The 24,121-nt window shown below is 40.6% G+C and overlaps 1 protein-coding gene and 1 long non-coding RNA gene across 6 annotated transcripts; one reads left to right on the top strand and one right to left on the bottom strand.

Moving 5' to 3' along the window:
* Positions 1-9,345: 9,345 nt before the first annotated feature.
* Positions 9,346-20,862, bottom strand: LOC127754426 (uncharacterized). 5 transcript variants are annotated; one of them, XM_052279951.1, is made up of 5 exons: positions 20,733-20,862; positions 14,346-14,430; positions 13,434-13,489; positions 11,530-11,577; positions 9,346-9,626 (listed from the first exon to the last, which is right to left on the bottom strand). In XM_052279951.1, exons 1-5 carry the CDS (start codon positions 20,798-20,800, stop codon positions 9,578-9,580), a joined length of 306 nt encoding a protein of 101 aa, XP_052135911.1. In that variant the 5' UTR covers positions 20,801-20,862; the 3' UTR covers positions 9,346-9,577. The 5 variants fall into 5 exon arrangements, 4 of the variants coding, with proteins under 4 accessions (XP_052135911.1, XP_052135912.1, XP_052135913.1 ...); XR_008012824.1 differs by lacking the exons at positions 9,346-9,626; positions 11,530-11,577; positions 20,733-20,862 and adding exons at positions 11,589-12,593; positions 18,478-18,658; positions 20,281-20,519; XM_052279952.1 differs by lacking the exon at positions 11,530-11,577 and having other exon boundaries at positions 9,347-9,626.
* A 529-nt stretch (positions 20,863-21,391) lies between these two features.
* On the top strand, positions 21,392-23,816 carry LOC127754428 (uncharacterized). The gene is made up of 4 exons (XR_008012825.1): positions 21,392-21,715; positions 22,325-22,436; positions 23,018-23,155; positions 23,398-23,816. It is a non-coding gene; the product is annotated as an uncharacterized LOC127754428 (long non-coding RNA).
* The last annotated feature ends 305 nt before the right edge of the window (positions 23,817-24,121 follow it).

Genomic DNA, 24,121 nt, shown 5'->3' with positions numbered 1-24,121 from the left:
TTGTAGTATTAATTAGACTTAGCATATACGCACGAAACACTTAGCATACATGACTATTTTAGTCTTAGCATGTAATATTATTTGAGTTTTAATATAAGATTATTTTATTTGTAATTAGACTTACTATATAATTATTGACTACGGAATTGGTGCGACTCCTAGCAATTGACAATTTTAGTCTTAATTAGACTTAGCATATACGACATGTAATATTATTTGAGTTTTAATATAAGATTACTTTATTTGTAATTAGACTTAGTATGTAATTATTGACTACGGAATTGGTGCGACTCCTAGCAATTGACTATTGTAGTCTTAATTAGACTTAGCATATACGCACGAAACACTTAGCATATACATGACTATTTTAGTCTTAGCATTTAATATTATTTGAGTTTTAATATAAGATTATTTTATTTGTAATTAGACTTAGTATATAATTATTCACTAGCTAGGGTTGCGTAATATACGTCACCTAGACTTAGCTTATATCATGATTTGTAATTAGACTTAGCACGTAAGGTTGTGTAGGGTTCTAATGTACGACATTTACACTTAGCATACATGACTTAGATTGTTAAAACATAAATGTCTCGTGACTTAGCAGATGTTTCTTGTATCAACAGATGGCTGACCGTGATGAGGAACAGATATTGTACGATACAATCGCGGAGGGAAGCAGCCAGTACTGGAATGAAGAAGAGGGGAACGAGGATCCAAACCAGTACTTGAACGAGGAAGGGAACGTGGAGAGGGATGCGGAAGGGAACCAGCAGGGGCACGTGGAAAGGGATGTGGAGGGGAACCAGGAGGAGGAGGCTAGTGGTAGTCAACCCTCCGTTGGACAGAAGAGGGCACGCGGGCAACGGGGTGTAGCGAAGAAGCTTGAGGGTCGGCACATCATAACGGAAGTGGAAGAAGATGGACGTCCTAGTGCCCCGGCCGAAGCCGCCAAGAACTATGTACGTCACAGCGGTTGAGTTGTGCGGGATAACGTGCCTGTCAGTACGGTGTACTGGCGAAGAACAAGGGCACGCGGAGATCATGAGAGCTTTGTCCCAGATTCGGAGAAAGAGATGCTGTGGACCACAATGCTCGAGACATTCACCCTTCCTGCTGGTACAGAGGACAAAGTGAAAAGGTGGACTCTGAAGAAAATGGCAGAACAGTTTCAGAGCTTCAAGGGAGATCTGTACCAGAAGTATATCCTGAAGGGGCAGACACCGAACTTCGACACATTCCCAAAGCTAAGGGATCACTGGGACGAGTTCGTTGCATATAAGACAGGTGAACAAGGGCAGGCGATGATGGAAAGAAACAAAGAAAATGCCGCCAAGAAGAAGTACCATCACCACTTGGGGTCAGGAGGCTATAGCGTCGCGATGCTGAAGTGGGAGGAGATGGAGGCTAGCTTGATTGAGAGGGGTATCGAACCGGCAACCGCCAATTGGCCGGAACGATCGAAGTTCTGGTACTATGCTCACGGTGAAACGCTCAACCCAGCTGATGGCTCACTGGTCTTCGGCGATCAGATACGAGAGGCTGCGCGACGACTAACAGATGCAGTGGAAGCCTCCTCTCAGGGCACGTTCCGACCGAACAGAGATAGGGACGAGCTGACACTCGCCCTGCAGACTCCAGAGCATCCAGGACGAACACGAGGGAAAGGGGTGATTCCTTGGAAGATTGGTTTCAAGGAGGACATCCACACGTACAGGAGTCGGATGAGGAGCAAGAGAGATACCGAGGCGAAGATTGCAGATCTAGAGTTCCGGGTATCGAGCGACGAACTCAGAATGCAAGAGGAGGTGGCAAGGAAGGTTGATGAACGCATGGCCGCACATCGGTCCCATGATCCCCAGCCGACCATTCCTCCTGCAATGGTGAGCCCGTCAGGAAACCGTAGCAGCCGCGCCTCAACGGGGCAGGTAGGATCACAGAACATGGACGCCATGTAAACACAGGACGAATCGACCTGTCCCGTTGATGACATCACTCAGCGGACACCATGTGAGCTGCATATTCCTTACAAGAACTTATCAATAAAGGTAAGCTCGTAGTTTATATATTTTAGATTTAGCCATTCCGCTAGTTGCTGCTTATATATGTTGATTACTAATAAATAATCCCTCACAACATGAAGGTGGCGTTGGGCATGGCCATCCCAACGGACCCTTCAGGTACTTACCACTGCAGGCCGATTCCAGCAGGATACTCGAAGGTCGAAGTTGAGTTGGTCGAAGGCGCGTACGAGGACCTCGAGCTGGATTACCCTGGAGGAGACGGTGAGACGCATCTACGAGACACAAGCCATGCCATTATTCTATGGCGCAGGCGGTACATCATCCTCCCAGGGCGACAAGCGGCGTCTCGTGCACCATCTCCTCCGGCTCCGCCATCTCCTCCTCAGGATCCTGCACCGTCTTCTCCTCATGCTCCACCAGCACCGTCTCCACCTCAGGCTCCAGCACCGACTCCTCCTCAGGATCCTGCACCAACTCCTCCTCGGGCTCCTACACCTACTCCTCCGCAAGCTCCTCTTCCGGCACCTTCAAAGTCAAGGGCCCCCCCAGCTCCACTGCCTGCCCGCACAAGGGCAACGAAGAAGGCGAAAGTTGACGCCGCCAAGAACAAGGACCCGGGGTACGATTGCACGCAAGAGGAGCTTGACGCTTACGTTGCATCATAAGTCAAGAGACAATTCAAGCCTCGAAGTCCAGAAAAGAAGATTCCTATAGACCCCAGTGTCAGGAACTTCTTCAGGGGTATGTCTGCACCTGTCAAGGAGGCCATCAAGCTATCGGACTATGAGCGAACGCTGAAGAAAGCATCTTCTGGAAAGTCCAAACCAATCCCTCAGCTTGGAGAGCAACCAAACCAGGAGATCGAGCCGTTGGTGACCGGGGAAGACATGACAATAGAAGAATTTATTATTGACACCGGTCTAACTACGGATCAATTGCTAGGAGTTGAACCAATAGAAAAGGCGGAATTGAAATACATGTACGAGCTCGGTAAACCGCTTGTCAAGCCCGAGCTGGTGCAGTCCCTACCCACACAAATGTACAAGTTCCATCAGCTGTACATGGAGATGAGCGCCACCGGTAGAGAGATAATCGGAGCGAGGATCAGGGACCCGGACTTCTTGCAAGGAGATGATATTCTCTGGATCAATTTCAAGGGAATCTACGAAGTATACCAGCTGGACGCCCTCGACGTCTCTATTATGAGTTGCTGGATTTTGTAAGTATATCGTTAAGTTATATTTCTTAATTACTACGTCTCCTTTAATTAATTAGGTCCTTGTATATAAGTAAACTATATAAAATAAAATACTCCCTTTTATCGTTGTAGAATGGAGATTCAAAGGGCCCGACGGCGGAGGGTTTTCGATACTGGATTCATCGACCCTCGGCGAGTAAACGTCGCAATGCTCGACCAATATCCACAAGAAACAGAGGACAATCTCGTCCATCTCCTGAAGGCACAGCATTACAAGACGTTCATACTGTTGCCGTACAACACATAGTTAGTTTAATTTTACTGTCTTCCTACATACCAAATTTCATTCCCGTACGAACTTGCTAAGTGTTTCATATGTAATGCATCCCACGCACATTACAGATTCCACTGGGTGCTTTTACTCTTCGACCTGTCGACCTGCACCGTCAACGTATATGACTCAATGGATAAAAAAGTCTACGTTTGACAAGGTTTTCGAACTTATAGACAGGTACTGGTATAAGTTCCTCTGTTAATTAAGAAATTCTTGTTATGTTAATTATTTCTACTACGAATCATATCTTTACACTCCATGTAGGGCTTGGTATCGGTTCCGTCATTTGGTCCGCGGCAACTGGAGAGAAAGACTTAGGTAGAGGTTCAAATTTCCTGTGAGTACACATGCTCTACATTTATATTTCTCCGATTCAAATTAATACATACAAGTGTATATTAATTAGATCTCACGCCGTTAATTTGTCATTTATTTGTAGTGCGCAAAGCAAAAGTAGGGAACTAACTTGTGCGGCTACTACGTGTGCGAGTATTGCCACTGCCTTGCAGACCAAATCATCACAACAAGAGAGCTCGATGTACGTACAAATAAATTCAAAAATTTCATTACGTAACGATTTCTTGTTTAATTACTAATCAATTTCATAGATATAGTTTATTCGCATGAGGGATAACATGACCACACACAAGGAATTTATCGCGGCGGTTCAAGAACAACTCATGGGATTCATCAACGAAGAAATCCTTGATCCCAAGGGTGAATTCTACTACGACGGAAACACAATTCACCGGTCCTTAGCTTCTGAGCTAGCAGCGAGTACTACTACTACGTCGAAATCGTAGCTAGCTAGGACATATAATGGATTGTAATTAATACATGACTACATATGTTTCTATATGCATGTGTACACATTTTCTATAATGTAAATATATTTTGGTCATATATATATATATATATATATATATATATATATATATATATATATATATACGCATTTGCATAACATATATATGTATAAATACATATATATTATGCATGTACATTTGTACTGAACCATATATACATATAATATAATATAATATATATATATATGTAATATAATATAATATATAATATATATTATATATAGTTTATATATATATATATGTATGCATATATATGTATTGAAACATATATATGCATGGTTTATATAAATATATAAACCATGCAGCAATAGGGCCATGCAAAAAAAAAAGGTCAGCTTGATCTTTAGTCCCGGTTATTTCACCCGGGACTAAAGATAGCAATCTTTAGTCCCGGATTGGTACTCCCGGTTTGGAAACCGGGACTAAAGGGGGTTACAAACCGGGACTACAAACGGTTTCTCCACCAGTGAACTATCTGATGCATTATATATTTATTCAGGAAGACAACGCGCATTTAATTTGCACATCTACATTTCTTTTAGAAAATCCTGCACATCTGAAGAGGAAATTTATTCTCATATTTGAATAGGTGTATATCCAAAATAAAATGGCATACAATAAATTGAGGAAAAAGAAGGCATTTAATGCTGGGGAATATAAAATGGCATTAATAAACCTTACACATGGAAAAGCAATAAATTGTACAAAGATTTGTGAAGGCATAAATGCAAGAACACATCATCATAAGATTTGGTTGTGCCCCTATATAAACATGAGCAAAGGGGCACAACAATGAGCACAGTGAAACTGAAGAGGGCAGATACATACAAACAAGAGCTCAGAGCTTGTTTCTTCAGTGATCTCTCCTAATGGCAGCTACTAAGAGGATGGATTACTCCATCACGGCGGTTTTCATGCTTCTTTTGATCATCTCTTCCACCTTCTCATCCTGCTACGCTGGCAAGCATCGATCCCAAGCTAGCTATCTCACCCAGCAATTTTCTGTCATTCAGACTAATTGCTATGTGTATTTGTTTAATTTGAGTGGTTCATGATGATCTTTCTTTTGTTGTAAAAGAAAATAAAATTGTGAATAGTGGCTTATGATGCTTCAATTGTGTTGCATTTGCAGCTAAAGATATGAAGGACCGAGAAGCAATATTACGGCGCCATCGTGAAGAGTGCAAGAAAATATGCAGAGACCGTCGTACCTACTGCCCGCCTGAGATGCCATGCTGCTGTGTGATGAACGCCCCGGCATCATCTCCCGTTAGTGTCGAGAATGAAAGCGGAGATGGGTTTGTAATTAATTAAATTGATCATCTCCCATCCAAATTTGTAATGGATCGATTTGTTAGTTTGATGCTATCTTAGTGTAAACATTCATGCTTTTGTTATATTATGAACGTGGTTATATATTACTCCATGGTTTCAAACAAGGGGCAGCAGAGAAGAGTTTGAAAGTCTGAATAATTGTGTGTACCATACTGTACCTGACGAAAGAAACAGAAGAACGTGTTTTCTTGCCTTGTTGCAAATGCAGGAACTGTAAATTTCTTCCCACGTTTGTGAGTTGTGACATGTCTCATGTCTGGTGTGCTGCATCTCCAGCAATTCAGCATCGGAATAACCACTCGTTCTCGTTCACGTACCACCAACCAAGAAAGAAGGCGAAGACAGGCAGAACCTGCATGTTTGATATATTGTGAATCGAGGATACACTGAAAGTCTGAAACTCTGAATAATGTAGAAAAACCGACCAATACTATAACAAATAGACGCTATATATACGGCAGCAATTGGAATCGGACCAGATCAATGATTTGATTGATTAATTTAGCCAACAGGCCCAACACACATGATGCACTAGAACATGGAGGAATGGTTCCAAAGCCGTCGCTGATCGACAACTGCTCTGTAGTGGTTTTGTTGGTTTTTGTGAAAACCAGTGAATTATAGATTTTGTTTTCAAAAAATGGAATTTAGTTTGATTTAATCTTTTTCAATTTGGCCGTTTACTAAGCGGTTTGTCAACCCAAGTCGGCTCAAAATCTCAAAAACTTATGAAAACCAAGCGGTTTGTTAACTCAAACTGGTTTGAAACCTCAAAATTCATGATAATCGAATGGTTATCGTCAGTTTTACGGAACCTTGAGGGCAATTTGACATTATTTATTTAGGAAGACAACATGCATGTATTTGTACATATACAAATGTTTCGAAGACTTTGCACATCCACCAAAGAAATTTATTGCAACATATAAATACATGTATAAAACGATATGACAACAATAAATTATATAAGGAATAAAACCATTTAATGTTTTTATGGAAGTAATGCCATTTAATGTTTTGAGATGGAGTATATATCTATCTATGCCTACAACAATAATATGCAATGGAAAAAAAATAAATTGTGTAAAGATTTGGGATGTCAAATCTATCTAAAGCTACAACAATAATATGCAAATGGAACAAAAACAATAAATTGTGCAGGAGAGGGCATAAATGCAAGAAACCATCAATACATCTCCAAGATTAAGTTGGCTGTGCATCTATATAAACATGATCAGAGTGCCATGGCAATGAGCACAGTGAACTTGAAGAGTGAAAGATCATACATACATATAGGAGAGCTTAATTATCTTCTTAATAATGGCAGTTGCTAGGAGGATGGTGTCCTCCATCTCTCTGGTTTTCTTCATGCTTATTCTGATCGTGGCAGCTTCCACCTTCTCATCCTGCTATGCATCAACATGTATGCAGCTAGCAAAGCTATTAATTTTACTCTGCAATTTTTTTAAATATCCAAACTACACTGCATATGTTTTCTCTGTATAATTTGAGGGGTTCATGATCGATGCTTTTTCCCCCTCTTTTAATTTGCATGTAGTGGCTCATGAATCATGGATGGTTGAATTGAATTACGTTTTTGCAGCTGGACAAACGTGCCATGACCAAGGAGATTTAACGTGCACTGACGAGACGTGCAAGAAGATATGCGGAGACAAATTAGAATACTACTGCAAGCCAAGTGTCAGCCCTACGGTATGCTGCTGTATGAACGTCACGGCATCAGTTACCAGTGGTGTCAAGAATCAAAGCGGCCATACGCTTCTTAATTAGTTAATTGATGATGTTGTTACATGTAATGTTCATCTCGATCTGTTTGGTGCCAACTCAATAAGCATGCATACATAATTTTGGTTTGTTATGAACGCGCTAATTAGTGCATTGGCTTGTCCTATTCTGCAAAGTGTTCCCTGCTTAGGTGCTCCTATTCCATGATTGCAAACAAGGGCAGCAGACAAGAGCTTACAGTGACACACCGAAACCTGTGGAATTTTTTATTTGACACAAAAAACCTGTCGAAGTGCTTGTTACATTATTGCAAAAGCAGGAATTCACAGCTGTTTCTTTCCACGTTTTTGACATGTTTGGAGTCTGAATATTGAGAAATTCAGCATCAAAATTGCCACTCGTTCATGTAGCGAAACCAGCAACAAAGAAAGCTCGTGCTTGTGCTGTTTTTGCTGCATTCAAAGATTAAAAGTATGATGTTAACTCCGAATCACTTGGATGAACCTGGATGGACAGGAACAGCACTGCAACAAACAGAGGACCAACAGCTAGTGCGCCTCGTCTGCAATTGGCATCGGGTCAGATTATTGTCCGCTTCTGAATCCCGACGAAGAGCTAGAGACGGCAACGCTGTGACATCCCTGTTTCCAATTTCGTTCTCGGGCCGGCAAGGTCCAGATCGTTCCAGGTTCACCATACCGCCGGTAACCGCGCGGTTACCACGGTTATCGGGCTTACCGCGGGGGTACGGTAATATAAATACCGCGGTAATCTCCTTAAATTTAAATAAATTTAAAAAATAATTTAAATTTTTGATAAATTTTGCACGGTTTTGTACGGTTTTTCACGGTTACCGCGGTTACCGCGCGGTAACCGTGCTTACCGCCGGGGCGCGGTAACCCTGGCCCCGGCGGTTTGGGAAACCCTAGATCGTTCTCCAAGGCCAGCGGCCTACGTCAGTGCGATCGAAGGAGGTTCAAAGCTGAAAGGAGGCGGTTGGGAAGAGGTTGGTAACTCACCTCCCGCGTACGCAAAACAGAACGACAAATTTTCTTATGATTAATCAAGTATCTATGAATTATTTTTTAAAAAATGGATTAATAAGATTTTTTAAAGTAACTTTTGTACAGATTTTTTTAAAAAAATACGACTTCCTCCATCCCTGAATATTTGACGCCGTTCATTTTTTTAAACATGTTTGACCGTTCGTCTTATTCAAAAATTTAAATAATTACTAATTCTTTTCCTATCATTTGATTCATTGTTAAATACTTTTATGTATACATATAGTTTTACATATTTCACAAAAGTTTTTGAATAAGACTTACGGTTAAACATGTACTAAAAAGTTAACGGTATCAAATATTTAGGGACGGAGGGAGTATTTAGCAATTTGAAAAACTTGGGCACGAAAAATGAGAGGAACTCACTGGAAAGAAGCCTTTATAGAGCATCAGCAAAGGCGGAGACTTTAGAGCGCGGAGGAGGCGAAGGGGGCCGCGACATGGAGACAAAACGGTGGACGATGTGAAGCTGTATTTTGCAAAGTTACACGTCCACATTGGGTCAATGTAACTGTTCGGGCCGAGGCCTACGATCGCTGGCTGCCATCGCGGCATCGATCAAAGTATGGGTTTACTTGTAATAGTTGTATTCCGAAATGGTTTTTGCACAATTATTGTTTACACCGATTTATTTCTTTTCTTAATCTGACCGCGTATGCTTGATCAATAACCGATACCCAATCCACATTTATATACTCGCTCCTTCCGAAATGTCTAAGACCTATTTCATTCTATAGTTTTTTCAAAAAATTAAGTCATATTTGTAATCACTATATGCTAAATTAAATTGTTGATTGGAAACTTAAAAAATCATTCGAATACCTATTAATTACATGTTCATTGGTTTTGTGACATTGTGAGGGAGTTAATTGCACCTTAGTTTTAATGAAAAAGAAATAGATCTTAGAACCTTTGCAAGGAGGGAGTACCAAGTTGTAATAAACGGCTTGGACCGTTTCCCTCCTCCACTCGGAGACGGGAACCGACTGACGACCCGACACAACCGTTCTCTATCCGGCTCGCCGTGACTGTCCGCACGTTCTCTGGCAAACTCCGGACCTATATTTTCATTTAGTTACAACCATTAAACAGTTAAAACTTAATATGTAAGCATACTAATTTTACTACCTCTGTTTTTCATATATGGCACCGTTAATTTTTTTATCATTCATTTTATTTAAATTTTTTATGCAAATATAAAAAAATTAAGTCATGCTGAAAGAACATTTGACAATAAATCCAATAAAGTAAATGATAATTGTATATTTTTTATATTAAAAAATAAAAACAGAGAAAGTACATCTAAAGGCTACTCTTACAAACAATAAGCATGACACATCAGCATGCTATAAACACTTAAAACTCAACATGCAATCATAATAGGCATGTTCGAACACTTGGACTATGGTTGCGTGCAGCCAACATAAACATACCACATCAACCCACTAAACACTTACTCAACATGTAATCATAATGGGCCCGCAATGCCCCTTGACGAACAGGCCCAATAATTACATGTACAATTTATTTAATGATAGACCTCAACGTACAGACATATGTAATTATTATTCTCACATCATTTTCACAATACTTCAGTTAAACCCAATCAATTCTTTCATTTATACATTGTTTAACATATATTCGTCTGATTATTCATCCATAATATATTCTGCAGCAAAGCATCATCTTGTTTCAGCACAAGTACCATGGATCCGCGGTGCAATCTCTACGTGTAACGTGTAAGAGAATGGGTAGCTACGAGCGCTCCAGTGGACATGCTCGGACGGTGGCCGCTTCATTGGTGCCACCTGCCACGTAACTTTCCACCTAACGTGATTATTGACACGTAGACCCATGAATGGTGGTGCTCACATGCTAGGCTGTTAGCAACCATGTCTCTTTGACTTTACATCAAAGGATCCAAATCTCTGTCATGTCATTGTGCTTACCAACAGTGACAAATCAATTTCCATATAACCGAGCAAAAAACGCGTTCAAATGAAAAACCATAGTTCATTCTCATCTATGCTCGGACAGTAGTCAAAATGAAAACCACTTGATGTTTAGATTTTTTTTTTTTGGTTTTTAAGATCCTGAACAAATTGCAGACTTGACACCAACATCTGAATCGCTAGGCATTTCTGCATTACAATCGTATAATGTAACGGCCAGAATTAACTGTCGGTGCATGTAGCTACGTATTCCTACTTGTTCCCGTCCCGTCGATAGGAATCTATCAGCAAAGAAGGTAGGTACATCCATTCAGATCTAATGGTGTGTTTAGTTGGGGAAAAGAAAATTTTTGGGTGTCACATCGAACGTTTGACCGGATGTCGGAAGAGGTTTTCGGACACGAATGAAAAAACTAATTTCAGAACTCGTCTGGAAACCGCAAGACGAATCTTTTAAGACTAATTAAGCCATCATTAGCACATGTGGGTTACTGTAGTACTTATGGCTAATCACGGACTAATTAGACTTAAAATATTCGTCTCGCGATTTCCTCCATAACTGTGCAATTAGTTTTTCTTTTTATCTATATTTAATACTTCATGCATGTGTCCAAAGATTCGATGTGATGTTTTTAGGAAAAATTTTTGGGAACTAAACGGGCCCTAATTATGATTTCTCTATCTTCTTGTTTATTCAGCAGATGTTGGGTTATTTAATTTTCATACCGTCAATGAAAAACAATTAACTGTTAGTGTAGCTTTACACCTTTGCTATTCAAACAACACAATAGTGTTGCATAAGTAGTCAAATGGAGCTAGATCTGTCGGCTGTTCCAATTTCTTCTATTAACAAGTCATATTTTGGACACGACCTCTATTTGGTTGAACTAAATCCCAAAGGCTAACAAAGAATCTAATCCAACCACAACTTATAACCAAAAGAGGAAATGCAAAAAAAAAAAAATCAAAACTGAAGACCTCAGGGACCAAAGAAAACGAATGAAACATACCGATATCCTTTCCCAGCTGCCACATTCATGGTAAATTGGTAATAATCTCTGGTCCCACAGGAAAAAAACAATTAAGCTCTGGCAACGGTCATCATAGCTATATGAACATAAATGGTACTCCGTCGTCCCAAAATAAACAGATTCGTGGGTTTCCATGCACAACCTTTCACCGTTCGTTTTATTTAAAAAAATTATAAATTTTTTTAAAAAGATAAGTCACGCATAAAGTATTATTTATGTTTTATCATCTAATAACAATAAAAATACTAATCATAAAAAAATCATATAAGACAGATGATCAAAGGTTAAACACGGAAACCCACAAATTTGTTTATTTTAGGAGACAGAGGGAGTAGGTAGAAGTCTTTACTTAACCGAGCATCGTAGGGTTTACTTCATCACACATAGAATGCCAATGCCAATGTCAACCCAGATAATTTATTGATTGCAAAGCAAACTCTACTTAGGCTCCATATACACACCAGTACACGAAAACCCTGAGAAACCAACCCTAGCTCTTCCTAACAACACGAGCCCATGCCTTTCGTTTACTCCGAGAAGTACTCCCTTCCCGGACTAACAGAACATGAGCAGGAATTGAGATCAGGATTCTTGTTTAAGGGTCTGTCTCGTCTGGCTTCGGAACCTCAAGGTATCTCAGCAAATACAAGTTGTCATCCTCCAGTATAGCACCGCCCACAACAGTTCCGCCAGCCGTCATAACCTCGCACATCCTTTTGCGGAAGCAGGAGCATAAACCATGGTCTCTGTCAAGCTGGCTGACAGAAATCAAGTTCTTTCGCAGCCCCTCCACGAGGGAAACATTAGGGATCCTAAAACCGTCCATTTCTATCACACCTATGCCGACAACGCGTAGCTGAGACTTATCAGGTAGGGTAGCCCAACTGTGGACATTAAACAGATTGACTTCTCTCAGGATCCTGTAATCACCAACCACATGCATGCTGGCACCAGAGTCAAGAACAAGTTGAAATTCAACGGTGCCGTCTCGTTCGAGCCGAGGACCAAAAACAGACAGCGGATGAGTAGGTTGTGTTATCACCCTGGGGATTGGCAGGGCAATTAGTACCATAAGGTATTGCTGTATTTGTGTAAAGAGTCTCAGCATGGTATGATGCAATTGATTGGTGTCTCTTCAAAGGGGAAAAACAAAGAAAGCCTTTTTCATCCTTAAGAAAACTACTCAAAGATAATTATTATACAAAAAAGGAGAAATTTATTAATGGCATTGCATTATGCCATAGTGGGAAAAAGAAAGACATCTAGACATTACAACTACGTGCAAAACGCTGCTACTGCTCAAAGGCGTGCATGGATCAAGCAGAAACATTGAGCTGATGTAAGCCAAGTGCAGTTTTGGTAGAAACAGAATGGTTTCTTCCCTTTTTCTTAAGGTCAAGGACATCATTTTTCAGTGTAATGGAAATTAATTACTTTTATCACCCTTGGAAACATACAAAGAGGAAGAACTAATTGCAACTTAAAATTATACCATAGAATTAATATATCTATACTCCTTTAAAAGGGAGTAGTGGAGATGGTGAGTGGTGAATTTGCCACCACCCCACAACTAACTCCCAAAATTTTGACATGTGAGACCACTGTCTATTCTCTCTCAAAAACCAAACATATATGTTAGAACAGTACAAGTCACGGTTAGACTCTGGAGCTCTCAACCATGATCATCCTTGCACGCTAACAATGACAGGAACATTTTTTTACAGGAGTGAAAACTTGGCAACCACAACCTCTAATTAATTCTAAAAGTTAGCTCCAAAATTCAAAATAGATTTCATTTTGCTAGTAACTGCGAAAAAGATCAATCGAAAAACATAACATACTTAGGGCAGTTTGCTGTGTGCAGAAATCAGAAATGCTTTTACCTTTCTGTTGTGAAAGCAGCAACAAGAATATCCTCAGTGTCATCCTTGATGTTATCCTATAGCCCATTATCCAAAGAAAAGGTAGGACAGATTAGCAAAACTATTCTTCCTTACAGACACTGATTATATAACATGCACAGTATAAAATGAGAACTGGGCCTACTGCATATGTTCTTTTCCTGATGCCATTTAGCATCCACTATAAAGGTAAAGTGATAATCAGCTCTTGCTGACATGTTTACCCCTATTGCGAGTGCTATAAACTTCAATTAATAGTCCCCATCATATCTTGCTCATTCAATTTCAGTTTTCAATTCCAGTAGCTTATAATAGGTTCTCAATACAAGAATCTAATGAATTTCATGCATGCACCGGCTAGTACAGCCAAATGGTCAAGCTTGGAAGGAAATGGCCGAATGGTCAAGCTTGGAAGGAGAAGTGCACAATATACTTTCAATGTTCCCTTTTGCATCTAGCTCAATATACTCTCAAAGTTTCAATGTTCCCTTTTGCATCTAGCTAATTGAAAAGGTTAAGCATGGAAAGGTGATTACAGCCCTAACTACCATTGTCCACTGAGTATGCGAAATGGCCTATGTAATACCCCAAATACAATTGTAAAGTAATAAACAAAAGATGGCATTCCATCCAATCCCAACCCAAAATATGCATTTGACCATTGTTTTTTCTATTTTACATGCATGTAAAATTTATAAAAGATATAACCGTTTGATAGAAATTTTGAAAAAAAAAAGATCTATCAATACCATCTTCGAAGGACTGATAAGTATTTTTACAAATATTAACTTGACATATTTCTAGACAAGGTATATGAGTGTCAAAGGAAATAATTAGTCAGTCCTGATTAGGCCAGATATTCCCAACATTTTAAGAAAAATATCAACTCAATACCTCTTGGTTGTTGTATGAGCGCCAGAATGCTGGAAGTGATGAAATAACAGACCACCATGGGGTGTGCACTATATCTGAACCAGGCCTGCCATTTCGAAACATACAATGTTCACACGATCATCATTGGGCTAGGAAAATACGATTACTGTAGTTGATGGATTCGATGGTTTCCACCAAACAATATATAATGTTGTAATCCATGGGTTTGTGGAAACTGCTTAATACTAGTTGTTTCTTCAGAAGTTGTAAGAGATTAAAATTACAGGATTAGCAAGTATCTCGAGAAACTCCACAACAAGATGCTTCTCATTCCCGTCAAAAAAAAAAATACCGTGGGCACCCAATCCACGACCCTATAAGAAAAACCTTAGGAGATAATTCATTTTGCACCATCGATAGTCATAATAACGAGAAAAAATAATTCATTTTGCACCATCGATAGTCATAATAACGAGAAAAAAAACCAAGATACTTCTCATTAATCATTTCAAGAACCGAACAAACTCACTTATCGTGGAAACTAAATCTTCCAGAAGCTGAGAGGAATTTTTTTTAAAAAAAAAGTATAATGGAGCCTCTATATCCCCCTCCCCCTCCGGTTTGAAAACAAAATCTCACGGAGTTCGTTCGTTCTCATATAAAGATAATCCGTTGCAGATGAAAACTAAAATCAAAAAATCAGTGGTACTACCGAAGTTTTCTTGAACAAAATAGGCTATAAGATCACTTGGGAACCAGAAGGGGTAAAAAAGGTGAATGCATTTCCTAGTGATCCTAAGGCTGGACCAAAAGGAGATTACAGGAAGAGAAGAGGGGATGATGAGGATTCACAAGATAGTCATGATTCTGACAGAAATGACAGAAGAGAAAGAAAGAAAGTTGAAACAAAAGAGAAGGGACCATCAGGAAAATGTGATGGAGGTCAAAAGGAGGATGAAGACTTATACTCAGATGAGGAAGGGGGAAAGGTGGATATTCCTGAGTTCTGTCCTGAATCCGATGAGATGGAGAGTGAAGAACAAAAAGAATGCCAACACCTTCAGATGATAATTGCTCCAAGTCAAAAGATAGCATTCCCTGATGTGATCCAGCAGGGATCCTTCAAACTGCAGGAGATTTCCCCAGAATATACTGCTAGGTCTGTGGAAACAGGACATAAACACTCAGCACAGAAAGATACTGCAAGGTCTGTGGAAACAGGACATAAAAACTTAGCACAGGAAGATGAAACTCAGGATGCTTCTGAAGATAGGGTGACTATGTCAGTGGAGAAGTCAGAGTATGGAGATAAAAAAGATGACTTTAGCTATGAGAGAGTACCTTAGCAAGATTTGATGGAAAGGGATCTATTACACCTAGACACAATGGCAGATGGTCAAGCAACGCTGACAAGCAATGAAGAGATGCTTGATGAGGGTTTTGTGCAAGCTAGTAAGAAAAAAAAGAAGAAGGCTGTGTTGGTAGCTACAAGACAGAGCTCCAGGATTGTGAGAGATGGTGTGCCTGTAGCAGAGAAGGCCCAGAGAAGAACTTCAGAAAAAAATGATATTTCAGGTAACAAGTTTGCCATTTTTAACTCAGTTAATAATGATGTGCTTGCAAATGTTGCTTCTGAGGCTGGTATCAATCTAGGTAATTCTAAAAAAGAAATAGATGAAAATATTAACTCTCTAAAAGCCAAAGAGTTAGCTCAATCTTTAATTTGTATGGCTCAAGAGAGGCTTCAGAAAACAGATGTTGCTGAGAGGTTACCTAATGATGTTGAAATTGAAGGATGTGTATCAACTCACACTGAGGCCAGGGGCAAAGAGCTGTGTGCCAGTGAGGTTGATAACATCAACATTCAAAATGGTTCTCCATGAAAGCCCTTTTTTGGAATATTAGAGGGTTAGGGAATAAGGGGAGAAGAAGACAGTTGATTGAGATGATGAGAAAAGAGAAAATTGATGTGGTTTGTCTACAAGAGACGATTAGAGTGGACTTTAAGGGGAGGGAACTGGGTCAGTTCTGTGGTGGTAAAAATTTCTATTGGCTCACTAAATCTTGCTTGGGTCATTCTGGGGGACTTCTGATGGGTGTTGATTTGGACTTGTTTGAAGTTCTGGATTCTGATGTTGGAGAATTTTATATTAGTCTGACTTTGGAATCTAAAAAAGAGAAGAAGACTTGGATGTTGATGAACATTTATGGTCCAGTTCAGGCAGATAGGAAAGAGTCTTTTCTGCAGGAAATTTTGGACAGAGTGACGACTCAGCAGGTCCCAATCATTGCAGGAGGGGACTTTAACATGATCAGAACCATTGAGGAGAAATCTAATGGACAAGTTAACAAAAAATGGATGAATAGTTTTAATAAATTCATAGCACATGCAGAATTGAGAGAGTTACATAGAGTGGGGGGTAAATTCACTTGGACTAACAAACAAAATGATCCAGTCAGAGAAGTGTTAGATAGAGTTTTGGTGTCTACAAGTTGGGATGCTTTGTTCCCCTTAGCTTTAGCTAGAAGTTTAACTAGAGTGGGATCTGACCATAGTCCAATTATGGTTTTTTTAGAGGGGCAAATTCAGACTCAGCAATAGGGGAGATTCAGATTTGATAGAGCTTGGTTGAAACAAGAAGGCTTTAAGGAGTGGATAATAAAAAATTGGCCTGAGAGGAGAAAAGAGAACATTTTAGAACATTGGAGATGTCAGGGAGCTCTGTTGAGAAGGAAAATGAGAGGATGTAGTATTAATAACATAAGTGCTTTAAGCAAAGAAAAAGAAAGGATCCTCAGCCAGTTACACCACATTGATCTTGAAGCTGATGCCAGGCAACTTAACCAATCAGAATGGGATCAGAGATACAAATTAGAAGAAGATCTGAGTAACATTTACTTGAAAGAAGAAATCTACTGGCAAGAGAGGAGTGGTGAAAATTGGTTGCTAGAGGGTGATTCAAACACTGCTTTCTTCCACGGGGTGGCCAATGGAAGAAAGAGGAAAACTTCTATTCTGTCTTTAGAAGATGAGGGGAGTGTGATTGAAGATCCTGAAGAACTAAAACAGCATATTTATCAGTATTACAGAAATTTGTTTGGGGTAGAGGTACCTCCAAAAATCTTTCTAAAACAGGACATGTGGGCTGAAGAGGGGAGAGTGAGTATTGAGGATAATGAGCACATCACTAGACCTTTTACATTAGAAGAAATTGAGCAAGCTCTTAAGGAGATGAAAACAAATACAGCTCCTGGCCCAGATGGCTTCCCAGTCAGCTTCTATAAAGAATTCTGGCCCCAACTAAAGGATCAGATAAAGGAGATGCTTGATCTACTTTATGAGGGTAACTTAGACCTTTGGAGGTTAAACTTTGGAGTCATTAGTCTTATCCCAAAGATCAGAGATGCTAATAATATTAAGGCATTTAGACCTATCTGCCTCTTGAATGTCTGTTTTAAGCTTTTGACAAAGATCCTGACAAAACGATTGACTGAAGTGGCACACAAGATCATAGGAAAAAGTCAAACTGCTTTTATTCCTGGGAGACAAATACTAGATGGGGTGGTAATCCTTCATGAAGTTCTGCACGAACTAAAAAAAGGACATCAATCTGGGATCATCCTTAAACTTGATTTCGAAAAAGCTTATGACAAGGTTCAATGGAGTTTTCTCTTTGATGTCTTACAAAGAAAGGGTTTCCATGAGAGATGGATTCAGTGGATCAAGATGGCCACTTTGGAGGGGAGAGTAGCAATCAACATTAATGGAGAAGTGAAGGACTTCTTCAAAACACATAGGGGAGTTAGACAAGGTGACCCCCTGTCACCACTTTTGTTCAATTTGGTGGCAGATGCACTCTCAGAAATGTTAATCAGGGCCAAAGAGGCTGGTTATCTAGAAGGGTTAGTCCCTCATTTGGTTTCAGGAGGTCTAACGCACTTACAATATGCAGATGACACTATCTTATTTATGACCAATAAAGAAGAAAACATTTCAACTGTGAAGTTCCTTTTATACTGCTTTGAGGCTATGTCAGGTTTAAAAATAAACTATCAAAAGAGTGAGATTATTGTTGTTGGAGGGGATGATTCTGAAACATTAAGAGTGGCTAATTTTTTCAATTGCAAGGCTAGGAAACTCCCTTTTACATACCTTGGTATTCCAATTGCGATTGATAGATTGACAGTTGCTGATCTTAGTATACCTCCCAACAAGATAGAGAAAAGACTGGCCACTTGGAAATGTGGACACCTATCCTATGGTGGGAAAGCAATATTGATTAATTCCTGTCTGAGTAGTATCCCTTTGTATATGATGGGAGTCTATCTTCTGCCTGAGAGTGTGCACCAGAAAATAGACTCAATTAGAGCTAGGTTCTTTTGGGAAGGTTTAGAGGGGAAGAAAAAATACCACATGATAAAATGGGAGGCCCTTTGCAGGCCCAAAGACTTTGGGGGGCTTGGCTTTATCAATACAAGAATAATGAATGCTGTACTGCTTTGCAAATGGATCTTCAAACTTGAATTGGGGGTGGAGGATCCCTGCTGTGATTTACTCAGGAAAAAATATATGTCTAATGGTGGGGGGTTTTATCAATCAAGGGCTGAGGGGGGCTCACAATTCTGGAGAGGGTTGCATGAGGTGAAGAATTGGATGAAATTGGGAAGCTCGTATAAGATTGGAAATGGTAAAGCTGTTAGTTTCTGGGAGGATACTTGGCTGGGAGATGTGCCTTTAAAAACTCAATTCCCTATCATCTATAGCATTTGTGCCGATACAAAAAAGACTGTTTACCAGATGTGTCCTAATGGAGAGTGGACAATTAACATAAGGAGGAATTTAGGAGAAAGAGAGATGACAGAATGGAATGATCTGCATACTTTATTGGATGAGATTCAGCTGAACTCAGATAATGATACTATGTGTTGGAAGTTGACCAAATCTGGTATCTATAAAACAAAATCTCTCTACAGAGAGCTAGCCTTTGGGGGTGTTAGAGATGTCATTATGCAAGATCTGTGGAGAACTCCCATACCCTTGAAAATAAAAATCTTCTTTTGGCTCATGTTGAGAGGGAGAATTCAAGCGGCTTCCCAACTAAAAAAGATGAAATGGAAGGGCAGCCCTTATTGTAAACTCTGTGGAGAGTTAGAGGATGTCAATCATTTGATGTTTAATTGCCCAATTTCGAAGTTCATGTGGTGTTGCTTTAGAAATGCATTTGGGTGGGCTGGTATACCCAGAACAAGAGGGGAGCTGTTTGATAAGCTTAAGATGCAAAGTTGCGATGAAAATAGGACTCTACTTTCTCTTTTTGCAGCAGGGGTCTGGGCCATATGGCTCATGAGAAATGATTGGGTGTTTAATAATAAACTGATCTCTAATGCAACCCATTTGCCTTACAAAGCTGTTTCTTTTCATCTACAGTGGAGAAAACTAGCACCAGTGAAGACTCGAAGCTCTTTGGATACCTCGCGGGACTTACTACTTGCCAGCATCAGAAGGATAGCAAGCTCAAATGCCTGAAAAGTGTAGTAGCGCCGTGACTTCGTGAGTTGCTTTGCTGGGTTTGGTAGTCTGGGTAGGGAGCTTCCTAGATGTTTGGTAATTTTCCCTGGCTTGTTTTTGGGCTGATCCAGCAGCCATGATGCTTATGTTCGCTTAGCTGGTTGTTTCCCAGCCGTTTATTTTCTGTTACTTTTGTATTCTGAACTCTTATAGCTTTGAATGAAAGCTGGGCTTTGCCTTTTTCTAAAAAAAAAAAACTAATTCCATTTTCCACCGAACCATTCCAGGGAATTGGAAAGCGGAAGAAGGTAGGACCTGCATGACGCGTATACACAGATTCTGCACTCTTCCCAAATTTCACTCAGTCAGCTGCTCGCCGACATGCAGTTTTCATCAACCTCCAGTCGGGAGCGAGGGAGTAAGGGGAGGCAGGATGGAAGAACTCACCCGGGGCGACGGCGGATAGACGGAGGCCGCGGGGGTCGGAAACACGGCAGTGGGCGCTGGTCGCGGAGGGGAGGGGAATCGAGGAAGCGGTGCCGCCTTTCCGTGAGAGAGGAGGAGGGCCGACCGTGGCCCGTTTAGAGTGGTTAAGAGGCATGAACGGAAGATCGCCGGGGTTGAGGAAGAGGAGGGAGGGTGGTGGTGTGGTGCCGGTGGCGGCGGCGGCGCCAGGAGAGGATGAAGTTTCTAGGGTTTATTTTGACTTTACAGGGCCGGCACGAATCTTGGAGCAACCTCAGCCGTCCAAGTGACTTAGATTTTTTTAAAAAAAAAAGAAAAAGAAAACATCAGTTCCTTTCCTCGAAAGTTTGAACCATAGAAGCGAACAAAGAAGACGACGACGACGACGAATGGCTGGCAGCCAGAAGAGCACAGACGAGAGAGATGCTAGGTACCTTTCGAGGTCGGGCTCCTCATTCATGGTCCTCCTAGCCTCGCCGTCTTCCAGCAGCGGCGTGTTCATCTACGGCGATGGCGATTGATCCGCCCGCAAGCGTCAGTGAGAACCGAAGGGGAAATTCTATCGGGGATTAGGGATGTGAGAACCGAAGGGGATTGGGGATTAGGGATGTGATTAGTTGTATTTTCTGTTCAATTCGGTATTGTACTATTGAGTTGCATACAAGCTGATGAGGGAAGACGACTCCACACAAGGCCCGCTCAATCCTCTAGCAGGGAATAGTAGTGGGTTGCAATATTTATTTTAGCTACGCGCGCTCATCGCACCACCGTCGGGACCAAAGCACGACGACGATCCGTTTCCATCCGAGGAGAAGAGGTAACAACAATCGACACCCGATCGAGTCCAGTGTTGTATCGTCCCGTTCATTCATTTGTTTGCTCGTTCGTTCTTTAATTAGCCCGGACTTCCCGTATGTAGGAATAATTTTATTGTTCACCATGCAAATTCTCATATATGTATACCGATTATTAGTAAAATCAATAGCTTAATTTCGTCATTTCTATTCTACCTGTAATGCACCAACTCATCTTACTCGTACTCATTCATCTTACCTAAAATCCAATGCCTAAAATCATATGCTGTACAACCAACGAACTAGATCACCCACCTCTCCGGCTCTCCCTCGCGCACAGATCGGCCTCCTCGCCCCCTCTCTTTCTCCCGTAACTCCCGTTCCCACGCGCCTCAATCTCGCCGCCGATCTCCACGCCCCGCGCCACCCCTCAAATTGCTTCGCAGCGCCACCGATTCCTACCGCCCTCCTCACCCTCGCGATTCCCTACCCGCCGCCCTCGATCCCCAGCCTCGCGCCGCCGCCTCCCTCGCCGCCGATCCCCATCGACCGTCGCCCGCACGTCTTCCGCGGCCACGGCGCCGCCGATCCCCGTCGACCACGACCACGCCGCCCGCCGATCCGTGAGTGCCTCCTTCAGTTCCTCCTCTTCTGCCAGGTCTTCGTTGTACAAAAATTGATGGAGAGTATATATTTGATTGAACTGCCAGGTCTTCAGTTTCTCTTTTTTCCTGTTCGAGTGTTCGAGCCAATCGGGCAGATGAAAAATGAATTCAGAAAAACAAAACTTGACATGGGTCAATATATCTTTCTTCTGAATGTCTAGAAAAATGAATGTGTAAAATATCAGTGACCCTAGAAGAAAAATAAATTTGTCATTTACAAGTAAAAGAAATGTGTACAATATCACTGACCCTTGAAGTCAGATCAGATGTGATACATCTTTTAGTGTTGATCTTAAATTGCTGGGTATAATCCAAAGTCCGATACGATGTGTTGCTTGTTCATGGAATAATTTCATAGATGAATTCATATTGTCGAGGGCAATGCAGCTTAATGTAGAATCTGTGTTCATGTGGATTTACTATTCTGAAATCTGCTTATGATTTTTCTTGATTTCCTTCTGATCTACCAAACTGAGTTCATATTTAGATTTGTCTATATCAAATTTTCTTCCTGTTAATCAGAAGAAGAGGTCAAGAGCAAACTAATCAGTGAAATTCTTCTTGCAGGTAACAAGCCTGCCGCCAGGCCTGGGTTCCAGTCTTCGCCGACACCGCCGGTGCCACCATCCACCGCCACCGGATTGGAACCGCGCCTGGGCACCACCTTCGTGCCGCCTTTGTGAGCCAATTTCTTCACATTCTTTGCAACTCATGAATGCCTCATTTCAAAACAAAAAAAATCATTATCTACTATACCGTAAGAGCTCCCCTTTAGCAATTGGTTATATCTTCAGTAATGAATTTTGAACATGGACAGATTGAGGTACAAATTATATGCCCTAAGAGCATGCAAGTACTAAATTTGGTATGGAGTAGGGCAAGTATTCAGCAGAAATTGTCTACAAAATGCACCCTTTATATGTACCTGTTTGCACATGCTTATAGGTATTCCATGCATGGGTTATTTTAGCTGCACATGTACGGCTTCAATTTGAGCTATTTTCAACTAATTAATTATGTAGTTATTCTCTTGATTCTCTGATCCCTCAAATATTAATTATTCTTTTTGCACCTTGTTTTTACCAATATAGCTATTCCTACCTTAAACTGGCATAGGAACTAATATGCTTTTTAATATTTTTATACATATGCGTTAACTCAGATAGTTGCCCTCCGTGTGTTGTTTTGTTAGCAGGGGCAATATCAAGATAAACCTCATATTTCTATCCTTTTGACAATGTCATCTTTATTAATCTTAAGGTGCAGACAAGTGGTGAAAATGCATATTTATAGCTCGTAAGTTGTGACGGTTGGCTAAGTGTAGTAGATGGAGTTGGCAGATAGTTATTGACGGTTGGCTAAGTGCAGGAGATGGAGTTGGCAGATGGTTATTTGGAGGTAACTAAATGCATTTTCTTAGAACTACTATTTTATTGTATAACCTGTTTAACTCCATGGCTTTTTGGGTGGACCAACATTGATGGAATAATTAATCTTGTATTCTTTGCTACTGACCTCAAAGATAACAAGCTTTTCTTGTAATTGTTAGAATAAACTTTTTACTTTTATTGAAATGATTAGCCTTTGTTGTAATGCATCCTCCAGCTTAATTTGCTTATTCATTGTTGTCCTGATTGCAGGTGCGCGAAAAGGATTCCAAGGTTCTCAACACATAGGTTTTCAATATAGTTGTGGTCTAGCCTGATTGCTTGAGTAATCTGGAAGGAACAAAATAATTGTCTTCAACTGGGAAAACAAGAACGGCTGGAAGAAGCGTTGCCTCGGGTTGCTACTTGGGCTTTTAGGTCACAATTCTGGTGTTGGGAGTAGTTTATTTATTAATACTAAATTCTCTGATCAGCGAGCCTCTTGTTGCTACAACAGAATGGTCTTGTGATACAGACGAGAAGTGTCCTTCCATTAACAATAACACTGGTTGCACATGCTCTTTGTCTTCCAGCAAAAGTGTTGTTGGCATTTGTGATTTTTGTAGTTAATTTTACTGATAAAAAGTGCGGATCATGCAATTTATTGATATGTTTGCTGGTTGAAAAATCGAGATTTGATTTCTTAATTCTGATTGTTGGGGATTACATTTTAAACAGATAATATACTGCATGTTGCTATTCACTATATTCACTATATGGAGATAAGAATCAAAGTATATAATTATCTAGAAAACTATATTAGGACAATAAATTTCTTTTGTGAAAGAAATTTTTCTTTAAAATGTGTTACAATACATTGGTAAATATCGTCGTAGCGTTAGCACGTGCATATTACTACTTAGTATATATATAATACATAGAGAGAGAGGTGCAGGACACTGAAAGTGCCCCTGCCGTGTTCCACACGCGCGACGGG

This window comes from Oryza glaberrima, chromosome 11 (genome assembly GCF_000147395.1).
Source record: "Oryza glaberrima chromosome 11, OglaRS2, whole genome shotgun sequence".
NCBI lineage: Eukaryota > Viridiplantae > Streptophyta > Magnoliopsida > Poales > Poaceae > Oryza > Oryza glaberrima.
Note: the sequence above shows the minus strand (reverse complement) of the source record. Positions and strands in the feature narration are given on the sequence as shown.

Bases quoted from the DNA above. Each gene is read 5' to 3' on its own strand.
- LOC127754426 (XM_052279950.1), bottom strand. From the start codon at position 20,800: ATGAACACGCCGCTGCTGGAAGACGGCGAGGCTAGGAGGACCATGAAT. The intron at 13,490-14,345 runs GTATTGAGTTGA...AATGGGCTATAG, and splicing joins GCTCATACAACAACCAAGAG to GATAACATCAAGGATGACAC. The intron at 12,594-13,433 runs GTAAAAGCATTT...GCCAATCCCCAG, and splicing joins GCTGCTTTCACAACAGAAAG to GGTGATAACACAACCTACTC.